Below are 12,932 nucleotides of genomic sequence, written 5' to 3'. Positions count from 1 at the left end.
AACAGATCTTAAAAAAATGTACTTCTTTTTTAGCCTCTCTGTCGAAATATCTCTAATAATGTTTGAAATTTAAATATCAAAGACATCTAAAGCCAAGATGCCCATTTCAAAGAAACCTCAGTCTTTATTGCGTGGCCTCGGAAATTCCCTCGCCTGGTGCCACATGGCCACAAAAAAGCAGTATAAGTATAAGCAAATATACTAAAAAGACACATACACACTTTATGTATTTTTTACATCTCGTAGGTTTTATTCTCCAACATCGAGGAGATCCTTGCTGTTCACAAAGACTTCCTGTCCATGGTGGAAGAGCTGCTCCAGCCAGAACCTCATGCTCACCATGAAATTGGGCGCTGCTTCTTGCACTTTGTAAGTAACACATGCGACTGCCCTTACTCTTTTGCAAGTTGAAAGTTATCTTGCCACCTTTGATTATCATGTCACCATCTTGTCCAAGCTTGTATAGTTCAGTCACATCAATGCAAAGTCTGTTTCCAATAATCCTTTGTTCATCTAAAGAATTCCTCTCCTCCTTTACTATCAGAGCTCAAATGCAGTTATGGCGATAAGTGCTGCTGAAAATGATAAGACAAACCACATGTTGTCTATTCATCTCTCTGGATTACCCTTGATGAGAGAGTGCACATGTGTGATATGCTTGATACGGTTGTGATATACTGCTCACCCCTGCTATATATCACGTTTCTTTGATGCAGAGCCTTGAAGCACACTGGCATATAATAGGTTTCAAAGTCTAATAAATCTCACCATCCTTCTGTTGGGCTGGAGACAACGTCTCTGCCAGTAGGGCAGTGATGGAGCATTGGGCTGCTGCTGATGCAGAGAGAGAGAGAGAGAGAGAGAGAGAGAGAGAGAGAGAGAGAGAGAGAGAGAGAGAGAGAGAGAGAGAGAGAGAGAGAGAGAGAGAGAGAGAGAGAGAGAGAGAGAGAGAGAGAGAGAGAGAGAGAGAGAGAGAGAGAGAGAGAGAGAGAGAGAGAGAGAGAGAGAGAGAGAGAGAGACTCATTGAGAAAACCGGATATAATTCACAGCATAACTGAAAACTCACGATCATAATTCAGTCATGAGTGACCATGTGAGACCATTGAGATAACACTTGGACACATTTTCATCTCAAAATCCTTCGCTTTAGTGATTTGTTGATGCTCTAAAAGTTCCAAGAAAGAATTACACAATCTAGCTTTACTACAGAAACACAAGTAGGTAAGTAAGCCAGCTGGACAGTGGACTGCTCAAATCCCAAATCCCTCTGTGATTCAGGCCTGCAAATTGGTTCACGCTGACTTAAGACTCCACTCCTCCCTTTTGGACTACAGTAAAATCAGTTCCCAGGGCCAAAAAAATCATCTTTTTTTGAAAGTACATAAACTGACCTCTTAGAAAACATTATATATAACAAAGAGAGCATACTCTACAGCTAATCACAACGTTGTGTATTTGTAAGTGCCCCCGCTTATTGTTACGACAGTCATGTCTCTCCACATCACCAGCTTTGTCTTCTGAGGCAGAGCCACATGGCTGAAGACAGTGTACTATTTTTGCTGCTTTGTAGTGAGTGATTTAAAGGCTGTGTGGTCTGGTCCCACTGCTGCCTCTCAAAGACAATAGTATGAATGTCATGAGAACTGCTGTGGTGGAAAGTTGACAGTCATATGGCTGCAAGGCAGGATATGATTTGAGCCCCCCCCCCCACACCCACACTATATACATTATTTATTTCATGATGGAGCAGAGTGTGGAGAAGAATACATACCCACTCTGACTCTGTGGTCAGTTTTTTCCTTCTTTTCTCTCATTTTTGTCTTCTTCGTCTTCTGTATTGCTCGCTACGGCTTAATTTATTTCTTGATGCTCTCTCTTTTTTTTTTTTCTTTTTTTTTTTTTTTTTTACCATTTTCAGTTTGACTTTGTTGCCCTCTTTTTCTTTTTCTTCCTGTAATTTCTCCCTTTTACTACTCATGCGTCCTTCTCACCTTGTCCTTCTCTGTCCAATGCAGAAGAGCCGTTTCCAGATTTATGATGAATACTGTGGGAATCATGAGAAGGCCCAGAGACTGCTGCTGGAGCTCAATAAGATCAGGAGCGTCCGGACATGTTTACTGGTGAGAAGGGGCTGTAAAAGTGCACATAATGTCCAATTTGTAACATACGTGCAACCAATTAAAGTCTCAGAAGATCAGTACTCATGCACAAGTCAGAGTAACTATAATCAATCCATGCTAAGACACAAAGAATGGGCCAGTAATCAAGTCCAAGTGGGGTCATGCAAAACTGAACTTGAGAACTGCTCACATATGAAAACACACCTCAATGTCTTAGACATACAAACACACAGTCACCCATACATGGCAGTGTAAAACCCTGCACTTAATGTTCCAGTGTGTCTGACAGCTGATGCGACTCTGCCCCTTGTGTGGGCGAACTCCCTTTTCCTGTCCTGACACTCTGAGAAAATTACGCTTCCACAGGGGAGCATCATGTTGCTAGAACAAAAGATGACTACATCCCCACTGCTGGCTTGCGTGTGTGTGTGTGTGTGTGTGTGTGTGCGCGCGCCCTTTTTTTCTTCTCCATTGCCTCTCCTTTCACCTAATGCTGAGTTCTGTGTCTGATTTACTGTTCATTAGTGCCTTTAATCTAGGAAGCCAGAGGAGGTAAAGATATTAATTGACTTTGATTTAATGGGGTCTGGACATAACCTTCCATCAGTCTCCTGTTACCTTTTAACCTACACTTAGCTACGGGCTAATATACCTCAGGTCACCTCCTCAGCCTTGCAGTGACCAGAGTAGGGGATATCCGCTAACCCCCCATAAACCTTTGGCCGACTGGCTGCTATAAAGCCTGGTTTATTGTTTACACTGTAATCCAGTACCTCATTGAAATTTCAGGTGAAAGGGAGGTGAGAATGAATATGAGCAGTTGACCTCATAACCCGTCACCTACCACAAAAAAGTTAAGTTCACTTTGATTGACTGAAGGCAAAGGTTGTCTCTTATTTTATGATAAATCTAAATTTAGGGATGGCCATGTCTGTCCACCACTTTGGCCCAGACTGGATTGCCATGCAATTTAATGAAACACAGACATTAATGGTCCCCAGAGGATAAATCCGACTCACTCTGGTGATTGTTGCTGTAGTGCCACTAGCAGATCAAACTTTAAATGTGTCCAATAGTTTGCTTTATGACCAAATACCTGCAAAAATCAATGACATTCCCACCAGCCTCAGTTGTACTTAACTAAGATGGTAACAGTGATAAACATGGTTTCAACCACTGCCACACGTTATTACCACTTTAAGACTCTCTAGATAATGTATTACTCACCTAACAGTAGATATGACGAGAAACTTAAAACAAAAAGATCAGACCATATAACTCCTGTCCTTCAAAACCTTAATTGATTACCTGTTGTTTTCGGAATACAATTTAAATCCTCCTTTTTGGTTTACAAATCACATGCTGGTCTGGCTTTACAGTACATCTCAGACATGCAGTCAGTCTATAACCCCAGCTGATCTTGCCGGTCACAAGGTGGAAATCTCCTCCATGTGCCGAGAGCGCTTTCAAAGTCTGAGATGGCATTCAGTATTTATGCACCTAAAGATTGGAACAGTCTGCTGATCTCAGACACTGTGTTCTTTTAAAACCCAACTAAAGACATTTTCTTTTCACTAATTTCACACATTTTCTTTTAATTGAATCATAATTGTGTATGTATCCATTGATGTCACTGTTTATTTTATTTAGTTTTTCTGTAAAGCACTCTAAACTGCTTTTGTATAATATGGTGATATACATACAATACAATACAATTATAAATACTATTGATAAACCCTTCTGATATATTTTGCCAAAGACCTTTATTCTAACACCACTCTCTGGCATATTATTACATTTATTTCACCATGACTGCTAAAATCCAAAACAAATGCTGGACCTTCAACTTGCATCTACATCCTCTCCTCTTCTTTAGAACTGCATGTTGCTGGGAGGCAGAAAAAACACGGAGGTCCCCCTGGAGGGTTACCTAGTAGCTCCTATTCAGAGGATCTGCAAGTACCCATTGCTGCTTAGAGTGAGTATGGTCTTGTGCACGCTAACCATGTATTATGGAGATACCACACCCATATGCCACCTCTGTAGGGTTCTACTCCTCTTTTCATCCACCACCACCTAGTCATTAGTTAGGGCTGTCCCGTCCTATTCACATCAACCTCTCCCTCGCTAATGAAACACTGGTCTCGTATTCTGACACGTCTCTGCTTTAGTTCCCCAGCACAACCACAATGTAGGAATAACACAAGACCTATCATCACCTCCCATGCCCAGCTGCACATTCAGACCCTTTGACTGGGCTCATTCATACCTGCACTCTCAGTTGTTAGTTTTGAAATTTCCTTTTCCCAACGTGAAACGTGAGCGAAATTAAATACACTTTCAAAGGCTTTTTTTGAGTCGTTAATCTGCGCTGTCCCATCTGGTTCGTCTTGTTATGATCTATTAATTCACCCAGGCATTCTCTAAACAGCCACCAGCACGGGCACAGAGATGTAATAATAATAAGGGGGTAATTTGATGCTCTGCCATTTGAAGCCTTCCAGCTGCCAGGGCCTCCTTCTCTGAAATGACACTGATAGCCATCACTGGCTGCAGATATATCCAGAACAGTGTAAATCAGACCTATAGTAGCTGACATGCTGAGAGACTGTGTTTAGACTAAAGAGATTGCCATCTTTTTTGCTGGACCGTTGCATGCAGTAGCAAGGGTTTTAACCACTAAACTCAGGAACCACTGGAAGGTAAGCAAACATGGAGTGGATACGAAATTTAATATATTTTTCTTTCATGCTTTTCATGTTGTGTAAATTATGATTCAGAGCCAGATTTGCCACACATTTGATTTGATGTCTTTCGAAAGTAGTTTAGGTGCATTCATGAATTAATGTGTGTCTCTATTATCATGTATCTAGTTTTTGTGTGAGTGACTTTTCATGGTCTTTGCATATGCAGGAGCTGCTGAAAAGAACCCCTAAGAAGCACAACGACTATGCCCTGGTGCAGGAGTCTCTGCAGGTGATGAAGGCTGTGTGCTCCAGCATCAACGAAGCCAAGAGACAGATGGAGAAGTTGGAGATTTTGGAGGAATGGCAGTCCCATATCGAGGGCTGGGAGGTAGGCCTGAACATAACTGTGAACACTGTGTTGAATGATTTTATTCTCGGCCAGTAAATTCAGTTTAAATGGCTGCATTGACATTACTGTGTTGCCTGAGTTGTCTTGTAGGGTTTTCATTTTTTAAAACACAGTCAAGCCCCTGTCAAAGCTCAAAGTCATGACATAGTTAAAGCCACTTAGCCCCATGCCAGCAATTCAACAACAATTCCATGTGGCATGACTTTTGTCAGCCTTTTAAGCTTTCTTGTTCTCTCTGGGAACAATGACTTGTATTCACAATGGTCAAATTCTTTCCGCCTGGATGAGCCTGTAGATAAAGCCGTCACGCTTTAGGGTCACCGATCCAATCATCATCAGGTAGACCGTACTTCTTAGTCTGGAGGGTTGCCTTTAGATTAGTTTTCTTCCTGAGTTGTGGGATGCCTTAATATGGGGTCAGTAGGCCTAATGGTGGTTGGAAAGAGAAAACTGTAATTGTAAGGCAAGAGGCTAGAATGCTTATGTAATTGATCAGGCTTCATGCAATGAGGGCCTAAAGGCTTCCTGGATATGCAGACAAAGACATAGCCAGTGTTGATACAGCTTCTGACTAAGGTGTAGCCGTGTAGGCAGATTGGTTAATAAAACACAGACTTTTAGCTCAAATTTGAGTGAGACAAGATACGGCAGAGCATGATCACAGAGATTTTCAAGTTTCTGTTTTAGTGTTAGCAGGGCATTTAGAAAGGCTGGTTTGCCTAATAGTTAAATGTACTGCAGACAACAACATATTGAATCCATTAATATAGATGCAAACAAAAAATCATGGCTTCTAATGGATTTAGACAGAAAATAAGAAGTATATAAACAAATCTGTCACACTTACTAAAGGAGAGATAATCTAATTATTAGGTCAGAAAATAAAAAACTGTAGGTGTACTCTATATACACACACATACACACACACACACACGAGCCTTAATGTTGGGTTTAGTCTTGCACACGACATGGTCCTGGCTGTAGCTACTCTGCGGTTTCCCCTCAGCACTTTTTATTAATTGTAAACATTAGCTCATTCTGGACCCTCTGACTGCTGCACACCAGGCTAAATGAGATGGAACTGAGAAGAAGAGAGGAGAAGGAAAGGAAAAAAGGAGTGAGAAAGCTGAGTGATGGTTGCATCTTGCATTTCTGTGTGGGTGTCTGAGGAATGATGGAGGGATGAGGAGGGATTGTGAGAGCTGCTGTTTTTCCGTTCCTGTTCCTCCGCCCGGGCTGATTGCTTGTTAGCGCTGACCTGCTCCACAGCTGGCCGCCCTCGGGGCATCCTGGCAGGTTCACCTCGCGTGGGAGAAACAGGGCGATGGCCTGCAGTGGTCACCATGGTGTCGACTGCCAGCATTTGTCAGGGCGGTGATTGCCAGTTGGTTAGTGTTGCAATTGTCTGTGTTTTGTCACTGTTTACCATAGAAATATGTTCATTTTAGTGCAGCGGACGGATAGTAGTTTCCAGTTGTGTTTCACTTCACGTTCTGTTCTCTTATTTAAGTTTAATTATAGATCCGAAAATCTACTTGAGTTGTGGAGTTTGCTTGATTTGGCTTCTTTAGTTTAAAGAATTTAATTAAAATCCTCTCATCTCACCAGTCAGCTGACAAATACCACTTCATAGTTCAACACAAACGTTTCTACCATGCTTTTTCCTTAATTAATGGCATATCCTGCTTTGTCATTCCTAATTTTTTCATCCATTTCTGCAGTTGTTATGTCTGGCTGCTGTCTGGCTATAAAAATAGAGAGATGAAATTTAGATGAAACAGATGACTGAGGGTTTAAAGTGTTGCTTAAGTTTCTGAATACACCCTCTGTGGAGCATTGGCTTGGAACAAGATGAATGTGAAGAGTGATAGAAAAATGCTGCAGAGAAAAAGAAACTCTAAAGAAGGCTACACCAGAAGAAGTAAATGGGCAGAGGGTTCTGTTAACCATGCATGGAACATGAAGGGGAAGTGTCTGTTCTTCCATTAAGGAAATGCATCTCTATAGTCTGGGCCACTGTGATGTTGCTATTGGCCCCTTCAAGTGACCAAGACAAGTTGGCCTTTCCATGTCTGGTGTGCACATATTCACTGGCTGCAAATTAGTTTAACATCTGGTCATGAGCTGGGGAGTTAAAAGGCCCCTGAAAGAGCGGGAGACTAAAGAAAAGTGTTGAGGAAGGAATGAAAGAGATAGAGGAATAGACTGGGGAATCAAGAGGAGGGGAAGAGAGTGAGGGATGATCGGAACAAGGGAAGGGAAGAGGATAAAAAGGGCGAGGAGAGAGAGAAGGAAAAAGCGGGATAGGTTTTGGCCCGCTGATGTCTCCAGCAGGAGGAAATGCTTAGCACATTTTCCGGCTCTGTGCGCATGGGAGTTATTTTTAGCTCTGAGGGCCGATCAAACGTGGTACATAAATTCCCAGTGCAGGCAAGGTAAGGGAGAAGACAGCACACTTTATCACTTGCAGCAGGAACCCCAACCAATATGGTGACCAGGCGCGACAGTGCAACACATAGTTTGACTGGACGGGATGTTATTCTATAGAAGCTATTAACGGCCGTGCATTTTAAAGTCCCACAGCAATCTGCTCTGAGGAAGCAGGCAGTGTTTTTACAGACCCCTGAGAGAGGGAACAGGAAAGGCTGGGCTTTGTAATCCCTCCTCCTGTTCAGACACTATGTGTGAACATTGAATGGTATAGAAATTATTTGTAGAAACTTTCTCTTTCAGATAAAAAAAAAAAAATCACATTAAAGTGGTTTGCAAGTTTGAATACCTTCTTTCCCGCATTCCTCTGTGTCAATCCTTGTCCAAGCATCTGTTTCACTCTCTCTTTTTCTCTGTTTGCTTGACCTTTTGCCTACATGTCTGTTTGCAGGGCTCCAATATCACAGATACATGCACGGAGATGCTTATGCACGGCGTCCTCCTAAAGATTTCAGCTGGAAACATTCAAGAGAGGATTTTCTTCCTGTTTGACAAGCTTCTGGTCTATTGCAAGAAAAAAACCCGGTGTGTTGACCCTCTCTTATTCAATACTCTACAGGCAAAATCCACAAAGCAGGAGATTAATTCAAATTCTCTTCACAGTGTGTATTTTTTAAGAGACAGAATCAAAATATTGTTCATGCTCATTTAGAATTTCCTCTGTCTCTGCACTCCTACAGAATATTTAGAGCATGGACATTATAAATAATTCACTGCGCAAGTTCCTTTACTTTTTTAAGGAAAAGAGAGCAGTGCACTATGGGAAGCATTTTAGTTTTTTTAGTGAGGGAGTTGAAAGAAGTTATGCAGTAGAGGAGACACGTGAGAGAAGGATTTAGGAGTTTTTTTTAACTTGGGGAAACAGTGACATATGATTAGTCTAGGTGGGGATATTAACCATCTGTGGACTCTTTTTTGAGTTTATTAATCTTTCAGGTAGTTTCTAAGGAAATATACTAAATAATATGACATTTATTATGGTCAGTACAAGTTGAGTCAGGAAACTCTTGCTGATTGCCTAGTCGACCATTGTTGTGCTTCTGAAGGCAGACGAACACTTGCCAGATCTGTGCTGCTCACACTGAGCTACTGGTGCAGCTGCTAACAGTGTTCCAACATTCATTGTACGCATTTCTGGCAGGTTTTGTTTACCCACCACCAACCAAGCTGCCTGCTGCTTTGATTTGCTTTTACTCAACACGCTGTATACAGTGTAGTGTCTGCAGGTAGTACATAAAAGAAGATCCACAGATAACTGAAGAAAGAAAGAAAATAAAGTGTGTTGCTCTGACCTTAGATTGAATAACTTGTCTAAATTAGATTCATTTTTCTCACTTAATGTGGTTCGTACACATGGACAAACATCAGATGATTATAATTAGTCTCTTTTAAAACCATAAATGAACTGTGAGTGCTACTAATTACACAGTAAGTAATAACATGAAAAACCTTATTAGCTAATTCTCATGGTTGCTTCTCTCTATCCAAGGCGTTTAAAAAACAGCAAGGCGGCCACAGAGGGTCCTCGCTACCTGTTCAGAGGGAGAATCAACACGGAGGTGATGGAGGTGGAAAATGTGGATGATGGCACGGGTGAGTGGACAAATGAATTTTCTTTCTCTGTGCTCACTCTCGCTCTCTCTCAAATCCTCATTTTTCATTTCAGCACTCCTGCCAGCAGCGGTTTAAAAATATGCCATAATAACCCACGCAGGAACGTTGACAACATGTGATTTTATACTTGGATCGCCGATCGAAAAATGAGATTTACCTATAAACATTTTTTTTTAGACATCCTATAGTTACATATCCTTGGGACTGTGCTGCTGCTGGTACTTGGTGAACTCGAGTGCTTGTGTCTCTTGGCCTCGCATAGCCACTGATTATCATTTATATTTGTAGAAGCCATCATTTCCTCTCCAGCAGACCTAGATGGGCCGTAATATTGGGTGTTTTTGCTGAGAGATGGATGGGGATTGGGACTGGAGAGGGAGGATAAACATGTGAGGCAGGCGTCGGTGCAGTAACTCTTGGGTGTTCTGCACCACAGGCGGGAGATCTCAATCTGAAATCCAGGCGACAGGAGTATTTTAGCTTGGATTTCTATGTAATGAAAGCACCGCGACTTTTTCCCAGGCACACACTTGCTGCCTGAGGTTGCAAAACACCCTCTAGGCATAGCATATAAAGTACACTACAGTGTAGATGCTTTTAGATGATTGTAATGGTTTGCTTTTTGTTACACCCTTAGAGGGAGAAAATCAGAGGTCAGATTTAACTTTGGGTCAAAGATTCATTTCCATTTTTAGTTTTTTAGTTTTTTTCTTTTTTTATTATATTTTTAATGTTAATATTTCAGCATAGGCGGTGAAGTTCAAAGGAGCCATCACCACTCTGGGAGTATTCTGAACACTCAGTAGTAAATAACGCTGATGAATGGTTCTTCTTCTGCATGTGTGTCTCCTCGTTTATCTCATTAAAGGAGAAGAGTGATAATCAATGAAGCACTCAATAGTGAGGCTATGAGGGCCGGTACTAGAGGTGGGAAAAATGAGTCCACAGCAAGTTTTTGCACTGAGATAGAGTACTTTATTCTCAGTAGTTCTATGATGGATCTTGTTTTTGGAAAATAGACCACAATCTACTGTCTAAGAAAGCCTTTTTCATCAGCTAATGTGTTGTCTGTTCTGGTCTATTTCCTGTTCTTTCCTGTAAGCGTCCTAGTTTTGCTATTGCGTTATTTTGCTTTGTTTTCTCTGAAGAGAATCATTGGAGTTGTGCCCTATGTTATTGTTGTTTATGCCGTAACCCTGTTTAGTGTAAGCCCGACTTCCCAACAGCACCGTGTCATGATGAGTGCGACCACTGATTGATGGCCCTCCCCTTCAAACTACTCTGAACCTCAATGAGTCAAAAAAAAGTGGATTTGCGTCGTTCCACCCCTCGGGAGGAGAGGACTTTATAAAACTAGTGAAGTCAAACTTCTGTCTGTGTTACAGCTGACTACCACAGCAGTGGGAACATAGTTAACAACGGCTGGAAGATCCACAACACGGCCAAGAACAAGTGGTTCGTCTGCATGGCCAAGACCCCGGAGGAGAAGCAGGAGTGGCTGGAGGCCATCATGAAAGAGAGGGAGCGAAGGAAAAGTAAGAAGGCGCTTCAGTGTATCAGTATTAGGGTGGGGGTCGGTCAGTTAGGGAAAGTCTTTTTATTTTTTCTTCTCAACATCTGTCTTGAATCAAATAGCTGAGAATATATGCTGTGTTTGGGAAAATCAATACAGAACCATTTAACTTAAATAATGAAAAAGTTAGTAAATCCCAGCCCTGAATATTTATGGGCTCTGCATCTAAAAGTCAAAGAAAAAGTGAGTGATGCAGTGATATTGGGTGTGTCTTTGCAAACCCATTTAAAACAGTGTTAAAACAGATTAGCGGTTTGTCACTCGTACAAGGAAAAGACGTTTTCTGTTTCAATTTTACACATTTTGAGATTGTGCACATGATAAACTCTTCATAGTGTCAGTCATTAACGTTGCCTGAGACTATTAGCACAGACACTGAAAGGCAATGCTAATTATCTTGAGACATTATGAGACATTAACCTTCTCCAGCTTGTAATTGATGTCACATCTAGTCGAGGAGCTGAGTGCAAAGATTGTTAATGTCATGATATTGACAGGCTTTTTTTTGCACCCTTCCTCCTCTGCTGCATAGGTCTGAGGCTCGGCATGGAGCAGGATACGTGGGTGATGGTGTCAGAAAAGGGAGAAAAGCTCTACCCCCTCATGGCCAAGGGTAACCTCATAAAGGACCGTAAACGCAAGCTCACCACCTTCCCCAAGTGCTTCCTGGGAAGGTAAGATTCCCGCCGCTAACCTCGACACTTTGGTTTGTCCGGCGAGGACGCTGCTGAGCGTTCAGTCCTTGGTGGTTTCCTCTGTGTCACATCAGTGTGATCTCTGTAACTGCGAGGGAGTAAGTGATTTATGTTTAGTAGGCAGAAAGGCCTTGTACAGTGTTCAATAATATTAGCACCTACAGCATATGGCAATATCTTCAGAGCAGATTACACTGAACGCTTTTGTAACATAGATCAGTTTCTCTATCCCTGCTTTCATTTTTTTAAATTGGCAAGATTTTCTAAAGACAGCAGCTGGGAAGAAGAAAGTGTTGGCGCTTTTTGTTCAGGAGGCTGTGTGTCATGTAGATCTGCAGTCTCAGTCATGGGAAAATCAAATACAGACAGATTTAGCCCATGAATCTTATTTAGGGATTATTGGTGTGGTGTCTGGGGACGGATCGGGCATTGAATGCCAGTCGTAAATCATAGGGAGATATCCCTGTGCAGCTCAGCTGACTGCCCGCTCTCTCCCTCGCCCATGTTAGATTACAATAAGCTCTCTGCTGAGGAATCCATGAGGTAACTGCAGCAGAGGGCCCATTATGCCAGAAGGCAGCTGTGTGTGTGTGTGTGTGTGTGTGTGTGTGACACTAAGTAACATTGTTTCTTCGTGCCCTTGGGTTTCCACAGCTATGCCAGTACACTTTTCATGTTTACTTTTAATAAGTCTAAACATGCCTATCTATCCTCCATTTGCATTTGGTGAGAATATTTACTGTAAAGGGTGCTTTGCTCAAAATCCTGTCTCTGAGCTATTTTAAGCATGCATTAGTTGATGCCCCCATTTCAGTATTTTGCTTTCATCATATAAGATGTGGATGTCTTGCTGTCATATTGGCTTGCCAGGTTTTCATGCAAGTAAATTAATAAAAAAGTTGGTTTGAACTAAGTTTGCCCAGGATTTATTCCTGTACAGAAACAATCTTTAAATTTAGAATCTAAATACATCAACATTAAAATTTTAGGGGGCACGCACTGTAACTCCGATCATTGATGTACGTGAGAGCCAGAACCATGCAACCCTAAATCTACCTGCTGTTAAATGATGTTCCTTTCATTGAGCCTGAAAGATTTTTACAGGAAATCTCGATGGGATATCACACCTATTTCTCTCCTGTACTGGGAATGCACAAAAAAATGTAACCTCAATTCTTAAGTAATTACTCCCACATTGCAGGCCTTTGGGGAGAAGCACACATTGTGAGAAGGTGACAAAGCTGGATCAGGATAATAAAATCTGCAAACATCTGGCTGCAGCAGAAGAGCTCTCCATGTTTGAAAATGAAAATCTTTATAGAGTGACGACACTATGCAATTTA

At 41.7% G+C, this 12,932-nt stretch overlaps 1 protein-coding gene across 3 annotated transcripts in view; it reads left to right on the top strand.

Annotated features, from left to right (window-relative positions):
* Nucleotides 1-12,932, top strand: part of prex2 (phosphatidylinositol-3,4,5-trisphosphate-dependent Rac exchange factor 2) — a 95,353-nt gene that overhangs the window by 19,173 nt on the left and 63,248 nt on the right. For all 3 annotated transcript variants that reach the window (XM_031281940.2, XM_036000461.1, XM_031281943.2), the window contains exons 3-10: nt 247-369; nt 2,017-2,121; nt 3,998-4,099; nt 5,035-5,196; nt 8,099-8,232; nt 9,197-9,300; nt 10,707-10,856; nt 11,427-11,568. In XM_031281940.2, coding sequence (XP_031137800.1) covers nt 247-369; nt 2,017-2,121; nt 3,998-4,099; nt 5,035-5,196; nt 8,099-8,232; nt 9,197-9,300; nt 10,707-10,856; nt 11,427-11,568 — 1,022 coding nt within the window. The remainder of the gene's footprint in view (nt 1-246; nt 370-2,016; nt 2,122-3,997; nt 4,100-5,034; nt 5,197-8,098; nt 8,233-9,196; nt 9,301-10,706; nt 10,857-11,426; nt 11,569-12,932) is intronic.

The sequence above is a fragment of the Sander lucioperca genome, chromosome 1 (assembly GCF_008315115.2).
Source record: "Sander lucioperca isolate FBNREF2018 chromosome 1, SLUC_FBN_1.2, whole genome shotgun sequence".
Taxonomy (NCBI): Eukaryota; Metazoa; Chordata; class Actinopteri; order Perciformes; family Percidae; genus Sander; species Sander lucioperca.
The sequence above is the reverse complement of the archived record's forward strand: the minus strand, read 5'-3'. Positions and strand labels throughout refer to the sequence as shown.